Source organism: Setaria viridis, chromosome 2 (genome assembly GCF_005286985.2).
Source record: "Setaria viridis chromosome 2, Setaria_viridis_v4.0, whole genome shotgun sequence".
In the NCBI taxonomy this organism is placed as follows: Eukaryota; Viridiplantae; Streptophyta; class Magnoliopsida; order Poales; family Poaceae; genus Setaria; species Setaria viridis.
The window spans coordinates 3,152,601-3,172,896 of NC_048264.2; the positions used below are offsets into that span (position 1 = coordinate 3,152,601).

The 20,296-nt window shown below is 47.9% G+C and overlaps 1 protein-coding gene across 1 annotated transcript; it reads left to right on the top strand.

Annotated features, from left to right (window-relative positions):
* The first annotated feature begins 9,614 nt into the window (after positions 1-9,614).
* On the top strand, positions 9,615-11,803 carry LOC117845465 (9-cis-epoxycarotenoid dioxygenase NCED4, chloroplastic). The gene has a single exon (XM_034726513.2). The coding sequence runs from the start codon at positions 9,758-9,760 to the stop codon at positions 11,504-11,506; it is 1,749 nt and encodes a 582-aa protein (XP_034582404.1). The 5' UTR covers positions 9,615-9,757; the 3' UTR covers positions 11,507-11,803.
* The last annotated feature ends 8,493 nt before the right edge of the window (positions 11,804-20,296 follow it).

A 20,296-nucleotide genomic window follows, 5' to 3' on the forward strand; every position in this document is an offset into this window, starting at 1 on the left:
TGAAGCGACCTTGATCAACCAAACTTATGGAACTTAACCACCTGCCTACCTTCCTTGAAGAATCTGCACAGCTACGACTAGCCCCCGACATCTTAACTTCGAAAAGCGAGGACAAGGGCAGGCCAGGCTACGCACATATCTTTTGCACGCAGGCACAAATATCTTTCTAAAGCTAACTATCAACAAGCTGGTGACTATCCATAATAATTGGGCTAGCGCAATTACACTACTTGAGCGCCAGCTAGGCAACACGAAATATCTACCGGCCGGCCTGCAGCCTAATAACCTACGCTAAAATCCACCCATTTTGTTCTTTAAATTATATAATTCATTTTAGTTTTACCTATACCTGAGCATTTTTCGAGCCGTGCTGGGCTCGAGCCGAGCCAAAAAGTAGCCCGGTTCATTTTAGGTTGAAAATTTATGCCCATGATAGTTCATGAACGTTGTTTGGCCGAGTTTTCAGGCTAGGCTCGGGGCTTCCCGTTATTTTTTTTGAAAAATAAATGAAATTAATTATTTGGGTGAGCTTGGCCTGGACTGATTTTTTTTTCAGGTTTGGTTTTCTCCGACAACGTCCAGCCCGTCATTTAGCGTGGGTGAGCCACCCACCTAGCTCGGGTCGGATCAGTCCGAGCTCGTAATGCTCAGGTCTAGTTTTATCTTACGTCAAAATTCTTTAAGTCTTTAGGGAAAAAAAATATATCATCAACTACCATACCAAATTAGTTAATGGAATCCACCATAAGCATATATTGATGCTGCATTTATAACTTGATCAAATTAATTAGACAAGTTTGATTGAGGATAAAAATAAAGTAAAGTGTTATTTCAAACTGGTTGCGAACTTTAAACATGTAAGTATGTGTTTGTAACTCGGACTCTAAAATACCGTGGCACGATCGATCGATGTACGTACTCGCATTCAGAAATGTATATCCTTCAAACCGCGAGCATGTGGCGAGATCGTATGGTGCTTTAACAAGTGTCGTCGCGGCGGGAATGAAATCGCTGGCTCATCGGTTAAGTGCCGGGGCCCACACCGCACAAGACGCATCCAAGTCGTCAGGTGGTGCGCCGTAGGTGTAGCCATCACCCGTCGTCGATCAGGCAGAGCCGCAGAGCAAACAAAACGAGACGGCTATAGCTGCAACGTGGACGGCGCGGAAGCCGACCATTCCCGACAGGGAGGGAGACATGCAGGAGGGGCGATGGCCAACGGTCCCCCGGCCACCTGATGGAGCTGACCTGGCACCTCCTCGCGCGCCGCCATGTGGACCAGTCACCAGTACGAGCACTAGCTCGATCGATCGATCCTTTTGCTTTTGGCTCCATATTTCCGTCGTCCTCGATCGATGATCAGCAGACAGACGTACATGTCCAATCAGTCTAACCTACCTTAGGACTAGGAGGGAGTGTTGGTCAAATACTCAACCTTAGATAGCTCCAACAGGTGAGAAAGAAGGCACGACCAACTGAAACAATAATGCCTTCTCTAGCTATATGACTAGATGACGATCCAATTTGTTCGTCTCTGACTCTGACGTGTCACACATGTCCAAGAAATTTGGTTGAGAGCACTGACGCCGCAACACGCGTGCCCGAACGATCGATCTCCATCCCAGTGACCACTCGAGCGAATGGGACACGTACGATGAGTTTTTCTTTCCTTTTTTTCCGAACGAAAACCTAGTAGGTAGCAATTGTTGCATTGGGTGCGTGGTTATCATCTATCATGAGTTGGGCATGCATGCAGTACGCATACATATGCATGGACCAACCGATAATACGACATGCATGAATGTGGTGGACTGGTACAGTAAGTACCAACTATATTCATGCATCAATATGTGCAACGTGTGTTCAAATTAGCTAGTCACAATGCAACAAGGTCCCAAAATGAGCCATAGACGTACTAGTAAAGCTAGTGTGGTACACGTGTCCAGGCAGGGAAGCTGCCAAATGCCGCAGCTCGAGCTCTACATAGTGCGGGCGGCGGCCACCACCACGCCATATCGTCGGTCGATTCGTCGTCGCCTTGGATCGGTCCGTGGCACTACCTGCGGTGCGGTCCACACGGTGCCTCAGCTCTAGCTCCTAGCCCAACACGTGTCGCTAGCGGCCGGTGACATGTATGTGTACGTCTGCATCGATCAGACAACACCTGGACGGACCTGGGTGCCTATCCGTGTCCTACGTGTGTGCGTTCGTCCAGATGTGCGTTTTCGATTCACACGTGCACCAAAGAAAATCACACGCAACGCAACCGACGGCAGCAGTGGCGGAGCTACATGGTGGCCAAAGGTGGGCCATGCCTGCCCCCCCCCCCCCCCCCCCCCCCCCCCCTGCTTTGGAGGAATTTGGCATGGATGCATATGCATGCATGCCTACACCTTCTGGTGCTCGCTCTCATCTGGCTTTTAACTGCTAGTAAGCTTACGCAGTTCACTTGCCGATTCTCCTTAAGCCTTTGACAGATTTGATTGCTTTCTCATACTAGTTCTAATATTTGGAAGCAGTTAATTTGTTTAGCTTTACATAATATTGCATGGAGTTATGTAGCTGTTGAGATCATCCTTTAACTTCAATCCTAGCTCCGCCGCTGGACGGCAGCAAGCATCGATCAGTCAGTCAGGGGTTGTTATAGGTGGACTGTGCACTGCATGGATCTTGCCCAGATCCTCACCTCAAGAAATTAGCAGGACATGCAGCAGGTTCGTCCTGGCCACCTCGACAAACTGCATCCTTACGTCGACCAACCAACTCACACTGGCATACTGCATGCATATCTCTTTTTTGCCAACGTGTCTGAAACATCTCCTGTAGAATTGGTGGGAAATTTGCTGTCGCTACTTTGTGGTTTCTGATTTGTTTAATTTTTAGACGGGTAGAAATTATTTTAGTACACTATATATGGCCAAAAGGCCAAATAAAAGGCATTGTTCTGATTACTACCCCTCAATCCCAAATTATTAAGTATTTGTTTTGATTTTTCTAGATACATAACTTTCCACATGCACCTACATATATATTATATCTAGATACATAGTAAAAGTTATATATCTAAAAAGTCAAAATAAATAGTAATTTGGAACAGAGGGATTACCAGTGTACACCATCATATATTGTCGGTTGATGACGTATCTAGGGCCTGCTGGACCTATACTTCTTTTGTCAAGCGCATATGCATTTACTACAAAACGTACATAAAAATCATCACGTAACTGAGTAACAGGATGACACACAGCAAATGATCAATCGCATTACGCAGCAGATCAGGCGACTGTGCCGGAGAAATGTGTACGACGTAAGCACCAGATATTGTCCAGATTCCCAGCTCATGTCGTCACCTCGGCCCAACTCTCTCTAGCTCTCCCGTGTCGACAAACAAACATTTTCAACGGCTACAATTCCCATTCTTACCGTCAAATCGGTGCTTTGATCTTCTTCGTCCAGTGATTTTTGCGTGATGGACTTGCTAGACACATATTGACGAACGTCCCTGTCATTGTAAAAACAGAATGTGTAGTCCTTGGACAAGTTCAAAAGCTAGAGCTAGTGCAAGCATGTCTGCAATAGCCCATTGACGAAGGCAGCCATGCATTCCTTTAACTTTTTTCAAGTCAATAAACTCAATATGCTGCAGGCATCCACTAGTTTCTAGTCAAATTAGGCAACAAGGAAAGCTAGCTGATAGTTGCATTGCTTGCCTGGATGCAAATCCTCCACGTTGACTTGAAGTAGACTAACTCTGATCCGACCCGACACGTTTGGAAGGCAACGTCGTATCTAGCTGTCTTATAATCTCGATCACCAGGGAGTCGTCATACCGTGCAAAACTCTGGTTAGTTCTCCAAGCGTGTGAGCTGCTCTCATGCCTAAGACGACGCCATGTAATCATCGCTGTAAAGATGGTATCAAAGATACTTCGATCTCCATCTCTACCTTGCATTAGTCGTCCATTTTTCCAATGTACGTTGCACTTGCACCACAGCCACAGGCAGTGTATCACGGGTGCTACAAAATCTAGATAGTGCACCCCGGGCGAAGATCTGAATCGATGTAGAAATCATATTCAGTATCGTCGATGTAAGTTGACACGACACGACACTCCTTCCGTCTTAAATTATAGGTTATTTTTTTGTGATTTCTAACTTCATAACTTTTGCTACGTATCTAGTCATAATATATATCTAGATGCATAGTAAAAACTATTAACATAGAAAAATACCAAAACAACTACAATTTGGGACGTGTGGAGTAGGTCATTGACACGGTTTTCAATATATGTCACCTCGACCAGCAACGTATGTAAAAGTATAGCCTCTAAAATGGATAGATATTTTGCAAAGGTATTTTCTATAATAAGCCTAGTATAAGGTCAATCCATATCAAACTTTGTACATTGATGGCCAAAGTGGGAAAAAGGTTTCACTTAATTAGGAAAAAACTAGATGAACTTGTATATGTGGTCGAAGAATGTACTCCTCCATCCCAGGATACTTTTCACTTTGGATTTGTCTTATGTCAAACTTGTCAAATTTTGATCAAACTTAATTATAGAAAAATATAATAATATCTACCATGCCAAATAAATTCACTATCAAAAGTGGATTCAATAAAAGCAAGTTGGTACGTATTAAAGATGTTACCAGGCCATATCCCAAATTAATAAACTTGATCAAAGCTAGAAAAAGTTTGACTTAACACAAGTCCAAAATGAATAGTAACCAGGGACTGAGAGAGTATTTAGAAAGAAGTGCAGCCAAAACCACTTATACGTCAACACCAACATGTAACAAAACTAGGCTCGAAACGAGACTGTAAGGAAAATAAGTGGCATTTCGAGTTTAAAGGGTCCAGTATTTTGCATTTGTAGTTGAGTAACAAAAATTAGACTTTCATGATAGGTGAGGGTGGCAAAAAAAGAAACTTCGGGTGCGTTTGGTAGAGCTTCCAAAACTGATTCTCTGCTGAATCCAGCAGGAGCTCTGCCAAACAGTTTTTCAGAAAGCAGTGATTCTTCGCTGATTCTGTGAAGTGATTCTCTGAAATGAACTAAGAGGCTGAGAGCTGCAAAAAGTAGCTTCTTTTAATTCTATGAGGTGAGTCACTTCTTCCGTAAATAATCAGAATCATATGAAGGTCTACCAAACAGGCTGTTCTTTTTTTCTTTCTCAAGCTTGACCATCAAGGCCCATTGGGTTGGATTGCCCGCTCGGGCCAATCACAGCCCTAATTGTGTGGGTTTACTAGCTACTCCCGACGGGATGCTGATCATACTACTGATTAGCCTATTGTTAGTATACCGGTGGGACCCACGCACCGGCAGGATTACGCGGGAAACACCAGAGAGGTGCGCATTCCACGTGTAGAATTGACGTACGTGTCAGGCGACCCCAGGCAGGCCCGACCCACCTGAATTTCCCAGCTCGTTGCCTTCTCGGAAGCTACCAGCTTCTTTTCAGTTTCTTTTTGTTGGGACGCTTGGCTGGATCCCAGGAAGCTGCAGCTCAGCTGATAGCTCGACTCCACTCGGGGGAGTCGGAGCAGGGGCCAGTCGTTTCTCGTTATATTCCACCACGTGTCCCATCGCCTGACGTCACGGCGTGGCTGCTGATTGTGTACTGTCAGCTGGATTAGCCAAGATTCTGTGAGCTCGACACACTTGCTTGATACTGTTGCTGTGAGAGTGAGGTGATGACGACCACGGTCGCGACCTAACCCTGGCCATCGTATCCACACGTAATTAATTTGGTCTAGGACGACCCAGTCGTCTGCGATTAATTTCTTTTGCAATTTAGTATCATCGATTTGTACAATAAAAAAAAGGAAATGATACTGGATTCGAAGATATTTCAAAGACAAACCTGTTGAATTACTTTTTATACGCAATAGATGCGTATAATCTTGACTGATCGTACTGTTGGTCAAAACCTATGAAATTTGATTAAATCTAATGCGCCTTGTAAATTAAAATAAAGAAGCCGTACACGCGCCTTCATTTGTACTGAACCTTTAGACCTAAAGCAATGTAAATCGACAGAAAAAAAATAAAGTTCAGGGATACTCTGTTTTCCACCCACCAATCAACGCACACAGAAATACTGCGGTCACGGTATGTTTGCCAATGCCACCACCCATCACTTCTGCCCCCTGCTGAAGCCACCAATGCAACTTATTTTCAGAAAGAAAAAAAAAGAAGCTACCAACTGCCACGGTACGGTGGACACTACATATGCTAACCCTAGTTTCCAACCTTAGCAAAACTAACCTTGGTTTTTCAAGGAAAAAAAAATGATGGCAAAGGCTGGTGATCGGATGACGTGTGCTCCGACACACCGTTTTGGGCAAGCAAGCAGAAGCAATTTTGCAAGCAGAGCAGCAGTGGCCTGTCACCATCTGCCCAGCTTATTAATTAGCTTAATTAATCTATTGATTAATATTGTTTATTAAGCAAAAGGACAGTGACTGCTGACTAGCTAGTGGCGACGTCAGGCGGAGCTCGTAGCTGGGCCTAGGAAAGGTCACTGCGAAAACGGCACGATTCCGCGTTGAAACGGTCTGATGGAAAGTCAGCAGGGATTATTTCTCCGACACCTTTCTTTCTTTCTTTCTTTCTTTCGTGTGTGTATATGTGCGCGGTCGGTGCATGGGGTGGTGAAACGCCGGGCGCCCTGGGCCCGACACGTGCACGGCGTACGTGGACGCCTCCCATTCGACGGGGACGTGCCTGCCCGTGCGTTGCTGCCACGGCCAAACCCTACTCCATCCGTGCACTAGCTTAGCTAGCCAGCCCACAAAGAAGATGAAACGGAGCAGTCAGCGTGCAAGGTTGTTATCGGTGATCCTTTGCCTTTTGGTGATGGGATCCACACGGCTTCAACTCAGTCATGAGGTCAGGCTAGGGCGAGCTGAAGCCATCAGCCATGGAACTTAGGGCACACCTTGACGAAGGATAGCTTGGAGAAGCAGAGGTCAAAAGCCTCTCAGATGAAGGTTTATGTAGTGGTGAGCCGGCCGGATCGGATCTCTCGGGTCTCGGCCGCCCTAGCTAGCTACGGTTGGGCACAAAGGGGACCTTTGTTGCACTCCTGGCTGATGGAGCCGGCACAAAGTTTCTGCCGCCCAAGAATAGATGCGGGATCTTTTCCCTATTAACAAACATTAAAAAATACATTTCTTTAGTCACATTACATTTCTTGCATATCAATTTTTATGTTGAGTTGGGACAAAAGCACGCAGACATCCCTGTTATGGAAGCTTTTTTTAGCACTTTAGTTTTGAGCTATCAAGCTTGGAGATCCTTGGCACGAATAAAATCCTTCAAAATCATAGGTTGTTTTATATTATCCTAAATCAATTTTTTTCTAGCTTTGATCAAATTTATAGAAAAATATGTTAATATTTACAATACAACATAAATGCAATATTAAAATATATGTCTTGATCTACCTAGTGCGGATTGTTTGATGTCGTAGATATTTATGCATTTTTATAAACATGAAAAAGTAAAGAATTTTGATTTATGATAAAATTAAAGAGACGTATAATTTGCAAATGGATGGAATACTAATTAAAACAGATGTTACTTAAGACTCTAATATCCTGATTTATATTAAAAATCGTGACAAAAAAACTAGTAATGCGCCCAAATTTAGATGTTGGATTCCTACCCAATAATTAGAATACGTTTTTAGCAATTTATAGAAACGGAACAAATTTATGAGAAATCAGCAACTAACAACATAAACCCTGTTGAGCCATAAACAATTTTCCGGTGGATCAACACTTTTGGGAGAGGGGGAGAGTTCAACAAAGCGGAAAAAAGCAGCACAACCGCACATTTTGTTTTAGCAGTGGTGGGATGATATATTGAGCGCAAGATCCTAGTACGACACGGCATGCCATGGTGTCTTCTTTCTATCCAAATTCCTGCCAGATCCACCACTTTCAACTCCATCTCCGATAATATTGAGCTTCTCCAAAGATTAAGGGATTTTCGAGTTAGGGGGTGAGAATTTTTAATTTTGAGGAAGGTCGGTAGTCGGACTCCAGACTGCGAGATGAGAAGGGTGCTATTCTTGAATAGTACTCGCTTGAATAACTTGCCGTAGGTCGCAAGGGTGGATCTGCGACTAGGACCACCCAGGACGTGGCCCTAGTCGTGGCCCAACGAGCTAAATAAAATCAATAGAATTTGAATGAGCTGATTAAATGAGCTAAACAATTGAGGAAGCAAGTAAAAGACTAAGTTAGTTTGCAAGGAGGTGTTCCACCGTGGATTAAAGTTTGGACTAAAATTTACACTTTTAGTCCCTAAACACCCAAATAGGTGAACTAAAGTTTGGACTAAAGCCTTTAGTCCTCTAGTCCATAAAACTGGACTAAAGTGGACTAAAAGGTGTTGGGGACACCCCTGCCCCTCATTTATTGCCCTCCCTCCCACCTGACCTCCCTCCCGCCCACCGCCGTCGCTGCTCGCCGCCCTCTCATCTGCCGCCGTCGCTGCCTGCCGCCCTCCTTCTCGGCCCCGCCACCCTCCCGTCAGCCCCCGCCGTCGCCGCCCCCACCACCCTCCCACCTGCCGCCGCTGCCCCCGACCTTGACGGCGCCGGCGAGCCGGAGGACCTCCGCCGTGGTGTCTCCGACTGGTCCGCTCCCGTCGCCGTGGATCTAGGCAGCTCTTCTGCATGAGGATGTCCTTGGCATGCTCCTGCACGGACGAGGCGACCTCCGCCTCGGAGGCCGCGGCAGCGGCGGGGAGGGCCTCGGTGCTGCGGATCTGGTGCGGGCCGAGGTGACGGACGCGGAGGACGGTGATGATGGTAGTGGTGAGGGGCGCGAGGTTTGTGGGGTTCGGGTTGGGCCTGGAGACGGAGGAGAAGGAGATGGAGGAAGGGCTGCACATCTTCGGCGACTGCATCACGACAGTGGTGGTAAGAGGCGCAGGGTTGGAGGAAGGAGATGGAGGAAGCACATCTTTGACGACTGCATCTTGTAGCCCCGTTGGGGACTCCGACGAGGCCGCCATGGAGGAGCGGCCAGAAAATTTGGCGCCAAGAGGAGGAGTGCTTGGCGCCAGGAGGAGTAGGTGTAGGGGTACCAGGAGGTTGGGAAGAAGAGTAAAAGGGTCTTTGTTCAACATTTTAGTCCATGAAACCAAACAAAACTGGGACTAAAGTTTAGTCCATGAACTAAAGTAACTACACAAGGCCTAACATTTTAATGGAAACTGCGAGGGGCTACTTAGATTTCTCGATCCATAACAAGAACTAGGAATGAAACCACAGTTGTCGCAACCAATTTCCAACGGAAAACACGCCATGGCGAGTTGGCGACGCACGGGGACATGCGAGCATGGAGAAGAAAACCTGTGTGCGGCGGCGGCACTGCGCGTGCTGACACGCGTGGACAGCCGCAAGCATCTCGACCGAACCATCCATCTCTCTAGAACACCTACCCCAACTCGCCGCAGTGCGGCGCGTCCCCTCCCGCCCCTCCCGCCACGTCGTCGGCCTCCTCCTCGCCTTTGACCGCGCCACGCTGCCACCCCCCTCCCCCCGTCGCCTCTTATAAATCCCGCCCCGCATCCGCCACACCGGAAACCCAACCCCAACCCCTCACTCGAGGTCTCCCTAAGCTCTCTCATTCCCACCGCCCCACCGGCTCACCGCTCGATCAGCTGGCTCCGTCGTCGTCCGACCCCAACTCTCAGCCCCTGACTCATTAGTTTCTTGACTTCTTCCAATCACAAATGGCGTCGTCCGTCACCGCTCCCCCGGCGGCGGCTCCGGCCACCGCGCCGGCGAAGCCCAAGAAGCCGTCGCAGCTCAAACCGAGCACCGGGACCGGCAAGGCCGCCCGCACCGCGGCCCCCGTGCGGCCAATGCGCGCCGCCACCCCGGCCGGCCCCAAGTGGAACCCGTTCCAGCGGCTCGCGGCGGCGGCGCTGGACGCCGTCGAGGACGGCCTCGTCGCGGGCCTCCTCGAGCGCGCGCACCCGCTCCCCCGCACCGCCGACCCCGCCGTCCAGATCGCCGGCAACTACGCGCCCGTCGGGGAGCGCCCGCCCCGCCGCCGCGGCGAGGCGGCGCCGCGCCCGCTCCCCGTCTCCGGCCGCGTCCCGCCCTGCCTCGACGGGGTCTACGTCCGCAACGGCGCGAACCCGCTCCACGAGCCCCGCGCGGGGCACCACCTCTTCGACGGCGACGGGATGCTCCACGCCGTGCGCCTCCGCGCCGGGCGCGCCGAGTCCTACGCGTGCCGGTTCACGGAGACGGCGCGGCTCCGGCAGGAGCGCGCCATCGGCCGCGCGGTGTTTCCAAAGGCCATCGGCGAGCTCCACGGCCACTCCGGCGTCGCCCGCCTCCTCCTCTTCGGCGCCCGCTCCCTCTGCGGCGTCCTCGACGCGTCCCAGGGGATCGGGGTCGCCAACGCCGGCCTCGTGTTCCATAACAACCGCCTCCTCGCCATGTCCGAGGACGACCTCCCGTACCACGTCCGCGTCACCGCCGACGGCGACCTCGAGACCGTCGGTCGCTACGACTTCGGCGGCCAGCTCGAAGGCGCCATGATCGCGCACCCCAAGCTCGACCCGGCCACCGGCGAGCTCTTCGCGCTCAGCTACAATGTCGTCTCCAAGCCGTACCTCAAGTACTTCTACTTCACCGCTGACGGCCGCAAGTCCCCCGACGTCGAGATCCCCGTCGACGCGCCCACCATGATGCACGACTTCGCCGTCACCGAGAACTACGCCATCATCCCCGACCAGCAGATCGTCTTCAAGCTCCAGGAGATGGTTCTCGGAGGCTCCCCCGTCGTGTACGACAAGACCAAGACCTCGCGGTTCGGGGTGCTCCCGAAGCGCGCCGCCGACGCGTCGGAGCTCCGGTGGGTGGAGGTCCCCGACTGCTTCTGCTTCCACCTCTGGAACGCGTGGGAGGACGACGCTACCGGCGAGATCGTCGTGATCGGGTCCTGCATGACCCCGGCCGACGCCGTCTTCAACGAGTCCGGCGAGGGGGAGGCCTTCCAGAGCGTGCTGTCGGAGATTTGCCTCGACCCCACCACCGGCACATCGCGGCGGCGCGCCGTGCTGGCCGCCGACGACCAGGTGAACCTCGAGGCCGGGATGGTGAACCGGCAGCTGCTGGGCCGCAAGACCCGGTACGTCTATCTCGCCATCGCCGAGCCGTGGCCCAAGGTGTCGGGGTTCGCCAAGGTGGACCTGGAGACCGGCACCGCCGAGAAGTTCATCTACGGCGAGGGCCGGTACGGCGGCGAGCCCTGCTTCGTGCCGCGCCCGGGCGCCGGCGCCGGCGCGGAGGAGGACGACGGCTACGTGCTTTGCTACGTCCACGACGAGGCCCGCGGCGCGTCGGAGATGCTCGTCGTCAACGCCCGCGACATGCGGGAGGAGGCCGCCGTCAAGCTGCCGGGCCGCGTCCCGTACGGGCTGCACGGCACCTTCATCTCCGGCGAGGACCTGCAGCGGCAGGCCTAGCGGCGGCGCTGCTGCTGCCTCGTCGATCACGAACTCACGACCACCTAACGTACATACAGAGTACAGTAGCTAGTGACGTGGCAACTGAATTATTTACAGCTGCTTACCACAGTGATTTATTTCTTTCATTTTTAGAACAGTAGAGGGCCGTGTGGTACTGATTTTTGGGGCAGACGTACGCCGGCAGTATACGTGTACAGTACTTGTATGATTTTGAGTCAGAGTAGATGTATAGGAATTACAAAAAAAAATTGTAGAATTTTCTGTACAGAAATAAAAGTTTTTATGTGCATATAACTCCAAGTATTTCTTTAATTTATTTTCACGTGTATATATATGTAACGGTATATATATATATATATATATATATATATATATATATATATATATATATATATCTTTGTACAGATACGTGCGTACGTATTTTTCTGTATTTACAGATGCCCACTGATTGTTACCTAAACAAAATTTGCATGAGATTTCCTTTCGTCGAGTTTGACTTGTGTCGACCAGCTTTGTCGGAAACACCATCACTGTGTGAACTGACGACAAGACCAGTGTTAAGTTTAGTGGGATGCTCTGTCAAGGGCAGAGGAGGTACCTTAAAAGCCACTGCTGCTTTCTTTCTAATAGCGTCAAAGTCGTCTTAAACAAAGTGCTACAAGGATCAACCTGAAAGAGAAGGGCACCGTTTTCCTAGGGCCATCAACTAAGTATAGATAAAGATATATACACATGCTGTACTACTGACCAAATGGTCACCAGCTGCATTGCATAGGAAGAGAGAATGTAGGGGCAGAGTGAGGGATTTAGCTGAGGGCCTGTTTGTTTCCGATTTTAGGCGGATTCTAGTGAAACAAACCCTCCCAAACGCCACGATTCTTGTTCGATTCCACAGATTTTCTCCCGAGTAGAAGTATAACGTGAGGTGAGAATCGGGCTGGAGTGCCTCTGTGCCCCACCGCCAGCCCCTCCGCTCCCCGCCACCGGCCCCTCCTGGCCGGTTCGCGGGCCGCCGCCGGCCCCTCCGCGCCCCGCTGCCAGCCCCTCCCGGCCGGTCAGTGCGCCGCCACGGGCCCCTCCGCGCCCCGCTGCCAGCCCCTCCCGGCCGGTCAGCGTGCCGCCGCCGGCCCCTCCCGACCATGGCGCCGGCGAGGTGGTGTGCCTTGACGTAGCCGTCGGAGGAGCCGGTGTAGAGGAAGCACCTGCGCGTGCCGCCAGTGGCAGCGTGGCAAAGCGCCAGCGCGTACCGCTGGTGATGGCGGGCCCCTACCGCCAGCCCCTCCACCTCCTGTGCCGCCCATCAGTCAGTGTCGCCGGCCTCCTGGCACCACCCTGCCGTCGAGCTTCCTGTCCCTAACAAAAAAATCAGGTTGCCAAACACTCTGCTTCTCCTACCAGCAGATTCTGTAGACATCAGCTTTTCAAAGTAGCTAGATTTTCAGAGAATCGCCACTCAGCTGAAACAAATAGACCCTAAGGTTTAAGAAGAGCAAAAGACTAGGCCAATCTTAACTAGATGTTTCTAATGAAGAAAGAAATAGACGACGGGATCACGCGGACAACCTAATTATGCGATTAGGATAGACAATCATATATACTTACGCACCCAACCCTAACTAGTGTAGCTACACTCCCTTAACAGGGGCAGTGGTGGAGCTTGGCAAAAAATTCCTTATAAATAACTAAAGTTGTGACATTTTAATAAATCGGTCCTAATTTGTAACGCAGATAAATCCCAGGTTCCCGCGTTCGAAACGGCCCTCACCTGCTCGGTGATCACTGGTCCAGCATGCCAAACGTGCAAATTGAAACGGAGGATTTCTTAACGAACACGCATGGGAAGCGCAGGATCAACTAGCACCAATAGAGAGATCCCCGGTAGGATAAGCATCTGCATATCCTACTGTCCTTTTGACGAACGGTGTTGCGTGTTTACATGCGAGAGAGTCGCGCTGCTGCAAAGTCTCTACTGACCAATTACAGTGCAAGGCTAATGTTAATGACGCGCCAAATCACGTGTAACACCCACGCTAATCAACTACTACCGGCCGATTACGTAACTAATGACGACGTTGCCTCTCTTTTTTTTTTTGCAAAGAAAATAAGGACTTGACACGACGAAAATGAGGACTCCTATGACTTGGCGGCGAAAGATGCGTCGTCGTCGTCGCGAGTCAAATGGCCGGCCGGCGTGTGGCCGGAGGGAGAACCGAAAACGGCATCATCTCCTAGCTAGGTAGCTTTACCGACAAGTGCGTGCGATTCCCAGTGTAAAGGTGAGCTGAGGTGGGCCACTCACAGCTCTCCGATTGGTCCGTGTCACCGCGTATACATGGCTGGATTACCAGCCACAGATCGGGTCAATTGCCCAAAACTTGATGCTTTGCTACAGTGTTTTCGCGGTGTTATTCCATTAACCACACTAAAGAAGATACTCCCACGCGGGCTCCTATTGCAATGCCTTTTATGACTTTGATCGAGCTCCAATATACCAGCAGGTTTTTTTTGTCCCGAGAAAAAAAACCTTTTGGTGTGGTGGTGGTGGAGCGGTTGGTGCGTGCCTTATCCACAATGGTTCAAATCTCAATATAAGTTTTTTTTTGTTGAAAACAAGATTTTTTTTAAAGATGTGCCTGGCACGTATTTCATTAAAATGAAAAGAATTAATTGTGCATTTACATATTAGCCAAGAGGGTCAAAATAAAACCGAAAAAAGATACACCAGCTAACTTACAGGCCCTCGACAGACAAAAACAAAGAAGAAGAGAAGAGAAAACAACCAAAACTATATCCTGAGCCGCAACGGAGAGCGAAGCCCAACGAAGCTCGCGCGACCCCAACGTCGTGCCTCCTCCAGTACCAAAGGTGCCAAAGCCACCGGTTGAAGCGCTGTCCTCTCATGAACTCAATGATTCCGTTCATTCCAAAGCGACCAACCAAATAAGAGAGTCAAAACCTTTCCGTTGCACCTTAGCTACCCTTTTCCTTACTTGCATCCACCAATCGAAGAAAGGAAGCTCGACATGATGTGTCAGCCATTGTAGACCAAGGTATCGTAAAATTCAAAACCAAGTCTCACGGCTATGTACGCATCCAGTGAGCAAATGGTCCATCGTCTCGACCTCTTGAGCGCAAAGCGCACACTCGTCCCTATCACGCAAACCATGCCGGCGTAGGCGGTTAGAACTCCACCAGTGACCATTCAATACTAGCCAACCAAAGAAACGACATTTCCCTGGTGCCTGCACCTTCCACAAGCGATCTGCACCATACAATTGAGAGCGACCAAGAAAGAGGGCGCGGTATGCTGTAGCCGAAGAGAAATCGCTGGAAGGTGACCATTTCCAAACGAACCTATCCGGGTCCAAACTCAAATGCTGAAGGCACATTAAGTCCCAAACCTGGAGATACTGGACCACGACCTGCACTGTCCGCGCACGTGAGATGTCGCGGACCCACCGTTGATCAGGTACGAGTGTTTCTGATACGGGCTAGAACAACATGCCAAAGGTCGGGAGCCAAAGTTTTGATAGAACAGCCGTTGATCCACCGAACCATCCAAAAGAGAGATCTTCTACCATCACCGACCTTTATAGTTACCGAGGTATCGAAGAATGCCTTGGCCGACCCCTCCTCTCTGAACTTGTAGCCCGACTAGGTTTTGTCTCCATCCATCCTTGCTAGCCAAAGCCAGCGCATCCGTAAGGTAAAGCTCATAAGTTGGAGGTTTGGGATCCCCAATACTCCCAATTCTTTAGGGCAGCAGACATTTACCGAAGCAACAACGCACTTACCCCCTGCAACTACTTCCGTGCCGCACCAGAGAAACCCTCTGATGAGCTTTTTGATAGCTTGGATAGCCCATGGTGCGACCTTCGTTGCCATAGAGATGTGGACAGGAATTGCGCATAGGGTTGACTTAACTAGGATTAAATGACCACTTCTATTGAGCATCCTCCCCCTTCCAATTTGGGAGGCGCTTAGCGACCTTGTCGACCAACGGCTGCATAGCCGATTTAGGTAGCCTATGGGTGGATAGGGGCACCCCCAAATATGTGCAATGAAAAGCCGAGACCTGGCAGCTCAACATGTCAATGATGACTCGAATGTGGTCCTCCAAGCAAGAAGACCTTGCTTTTAGTGTAATTAGCTGCTAGGCTAGAAGCTCCATGGAACAAGGACAGAAACTCTCTTATTAGTACGAGATCATGTGCGACCGGTGAGAGAAAAATGACCACATCATCCGTGTAAAGAGAAGTTCTTTGCTTAATCGTGGTCAGTCTAAGGGCCTAAAGCAGGCCCCTATTTTCTACTAACTTAATCATGGCGCTGAAACATTCCATGACAAGAACAAACAACATAGGGGAAAGCGGATCCCCTTGCCTAAGCCCGTGATCGTGATAGATTCGCCTACCTGGAACACCATTAAGTAGCACCTTCATGCTAGCTGTGGAAAGCAGAGTCAAAATCCAATTAGTCCAAGTTCTTGGGCAGCCGATCGCAGATAGCAGCTCAAGAAGGAAAACCCAATTCACCAAGTCAAAAGCTTTGGCGAGATCAATCTTGAACATGATCCGCAGTATCCTCTTGGCCGCTAATGCTTTCGCAGTGCTCAAGACGTAGCGAAAATTGTCTTGGATCTGGTGACCTTTGATGAAAGCACTCTAGTTAGGTGAAATTAGGCTGTGTAGATGAGGGCGAGACGGTTTGTAAGAGCCTTTGAAAAGATTTTCCCGAAGCTGTGGATGAGACTAATCAGACAGTAGTCCCCCAACTCAATAGGTTCCTCAATTTTAGGAAGGAGAGTAAGCAGCGCCTCATTAAGGTGATGGAAACTTCTATAGTCCATCAACGACAGGGCTTCAAATACCCTAAGTATGTTGCCCTTAATGATCGACCACGCCGACCTATAAAACCGAGATGTGAATCCGTCCGGGTCCGAAGCCTTGTCTAGAGGGAGGTCATCATCCTCAGTGAAAGGGCAACCCAACGTCGAAAGATCAAGCAGCGGTAGGCCTAGTGCTCTAAAGTCAAGTGCCGTTGTTCTGTCGTGACAAGTGCTCAGGATTGCCTCATAGTAGTTAAACGCTGCTGCTACCTTGTCCTTCTCATTTAGCAGTGTGACTCCATCGACCTGTAGTGACGCGATGTGATTCTTCCTCCCTCCACCGTTGGTTTGCGTGCAAGTGGAAGAACTTAGTGTTCACATCTCCCTCATGGAGCCACTGCATGCTGGATCGCTGCCTCGCAATAGTGCGCTCCAGGGATGTGAGTCCAAGGTATTGCATCTTTAGAAAGAGTCGTAACGCCTACTACCTTTTAAAGAATGCACTATGGTATTCATCTCTTCTCTACCAATGAAATAGGCACAATCTCGTGCCCGTTCGTTAAAAAATATGTGGTATTCAAATTCTTTGTTCAGACTACGTATTATATTAATAGGACTCGTTTTTTTACGGAACCGGCAGGGGAGCCCCCTACCTTTTTTTATATATAAAAAGGAGAATTACAAGGCCGGAAGCCCAAGGGAGAAAATGGGGAAAAAAAACTATTTCAAGTTAATAGGACTTGTTTGAGTAAACTGCTTGATATATATGTGGACCAAAAGCGCTTCTAATAGTGGTTGTCAATATATAATCTCGATCGGTTGGACTATATTTTTGCGACCCAATATTAAATGGACCCCATATGATCCTAACTTAGAGACTTGATTTTATACAACTTTAAGGCCCTTATAAAATCGTGCCACTTTAATTAATAGTGGGTTGTTGAAAAAATTATACGCGTACTTGTGCAATTAATTGCAATATTTTACACTATTAGTTCCAATGTAATTTGCCTAATTAACATCCGGTATTTAATCTGCACCATATTTTACAAATAAAAATTCTAAAATAGCAATCGATTAATATATCAGTGTTGAAAACATGATAAATTTGACTCACTAATAAAATGTGAGATATTAATTATTACATTGGATTCTATATCTGTTCTATCATAGATCTTATATCTATGATAGATTCTACATTATATTATGTGTCTAAAACCACTAAAATATAGGAGGCTCAAGATAACACTAATATGATGAAGCCGCATCAAGTTTGCAAGCAGTTAATAACCAAGGATGTTCGACCTTACAAGTTTGGATGCAAACTTAGAATATATATTTTTTTTTTTGCGAATGAACTTAGAATATATGTTGTGGTGCTACCAGTGTAGAATACAACTTGATGCAAATCTAGAATATAAGCTTAGAACCCCGAACAACTTCTTTGATGCGTAAATGTTAATAATCTTGTGCACAAACATACAATAATATTTACGATATCAAATGAGCAAAACTAGATTTATCATGTTATATATATATATATATATACATGTATGCATGTATGTATTCATAATCTACTTCTTCGATGTGGCAGATACTAATAATTTTGCCATAAACTTGATCAAACTTAAACCATTTGACTTAGAATAAACTCAGGATCCCTTTTATTTTAGCACGGAGGAAGTACTACTAATATGTCTGAAAATCCTTAAAAGTGCTCTTACTTTGTCACTGATGTAGTATCTCTTAAGTTGTCTCAAAATCATATTTAATCATGTTGAAGTTGCCAACAAGCTCACCACATTCGAATGTTCAATTGGAATCTTGCTCCTATTATCTTAGGGGGTGTTTGGTTCCTTTGCTTATTTTTAGCACGTGTCACATCGAATGTTTATACACTAATTAGGAGTATTAAACGTAGACTATTTATAAAATCCATTACATAAGTGGAGGCTAAACGGCGAGATGAATCTATTAAGCCTAATTAATCCATCATTAGCAAATGTTTACTGTAGCAACACATTATCAAATCATGGACTAATTAGGCTTAATAGATTCGTCTCGCCGTTTAGCCTCCATTTATGTAATGGATTTTGTAAATAGTCTACGTTTAATACTCCTAATTAGTATCTAAACATTCGATGTGACGGGTGCTAAAAATAAGTCAGATGAACCAAACACCCCATTAAACTTCTGCAAGATTGTGTCCCCAAATCAAGAAGTATGCTATAGATTCTTATATAGCATATGGCATAGTACTTCGGAGGCAAGCAAGCTTAGCTTACAACGTGTGTGGAGTTTCGTTGGAAGTGAAGCATGTACATACGTGCAGCCATCCAAGTGCAAATGGACGTATGGGCTTGTGCGGTTTGTAGACATGGATCTCTGCAATGTCCCGTGGGCAACACCAAGGGTCGCCCCGCGCGCCGCCGGCTCGCCGCATCCCATGAAAAAACACCACTAGTTTACACACCATGGACACACGCCCCCATCATTTTCTTCGTCTCTGCTCCCTTGTGAGTAGAGAGCAGCAACCAAGTGCCCCTCTTGCATTAGACTATGTGTGATAGATCGTCTAGCTAGAGAGTTCAATGCGCGGCATTACATTGACCCCTTGTTGCATGAATATTGTTTCTTGGTTGCACTGAAATCCATATGGATCCGATATCGGAAAATATCGATTCGCCTTTGCAAACAAAGAATGGATATTCGCATGGAGATATACATGGAACATTCTGGTTCCTTTATTTCCAACTGTATTCACATCCCGCACCAGCAAGCAAGCAAGTATGGCAGTTTGGGGTCGCTGTCAGTAGGGTCTAAAACCTCCAACAAAATCGGAAAATTTCTAACAAAGTATTCGTCCCTACCTTGTCAAGCCTACATGTACCACGGATAGTGGTGATAAAGGATTGTGCAAAAATTGTAACAATGGCATGAAAATTGTTCCGGTTTTATTTAGAAACGATAAATGTCAATGTACAATGTCACCGTTCACCGAGGCAAAGGTGTTAATCCAGTATATGCAGTTATGCACACTACACCATGCAGAAAGAGCGATGCAATGTCAGCGAGACGGTTGGGATGGGAGATCAGACAAAGGTCAAAGGATGAACAGTGCAAAAGAGCCAATCCCTTTCTCCCGTAGGTCTGTGTCTGTCGCCCGAGATTACTGGGAGGAGGGTCTGCACGGGTTTCGAGGCAGGGAACCCATGCAGCTTGGGCATGGCCCCCACGCCTGGGTTGCATGCATGTGGAGGGCCCAGTCCAGGCTTCCTAGATCCGGCTAAGAGAATGGGGCCAATGGCCTACTAGCTATGCTGACCACAGAAAAGATACGCACGTACCATATTTTAAGCACACCACCCAAATTATAGCAAGGATGAAGTAAGTGTATCGGTACTGTTTGCAATGGTTTACTTCTGAACATGCAACGGCCACCAACGTTTGTATACGTTCATACTTCACTATCATTTTATATTCATCTGAACAATGGTGTTTCTAGTGCACAATCCAAACTCTTCTTGGCGTAGCATAAACCGAGAACAAAAGTATTCGCCGACAAAATTGCAATTAACCACCAAGCCGGTAGTGTAATACAATTAACTATTCCCTTCATTAATCCATGTTTAATAACTCCTTGTGCCTATCGCTAAAATTACTATGAATAGTATAAGAGAATATTCCACGTGGCGAGTGTATTATAATCCACCGACTATATCGTTATTGCCACTGGGATTGTATTATGTACTACTTATTCTTCGACGTCAGATGGTCATTATCATCTCCGGGTTGTGCTGATGATTATTTACGTGATGATGATCTCGATTCCACTGTGTGTCCTACCCGTAATCTAATCTACATCCTAGTTAGCTTTAGCACACGTAATAAATAGTTTAATCCACTCAAATAGGAGAAGCACGGAGACGTATCTGCATGTGGACGCATCATGCATCATC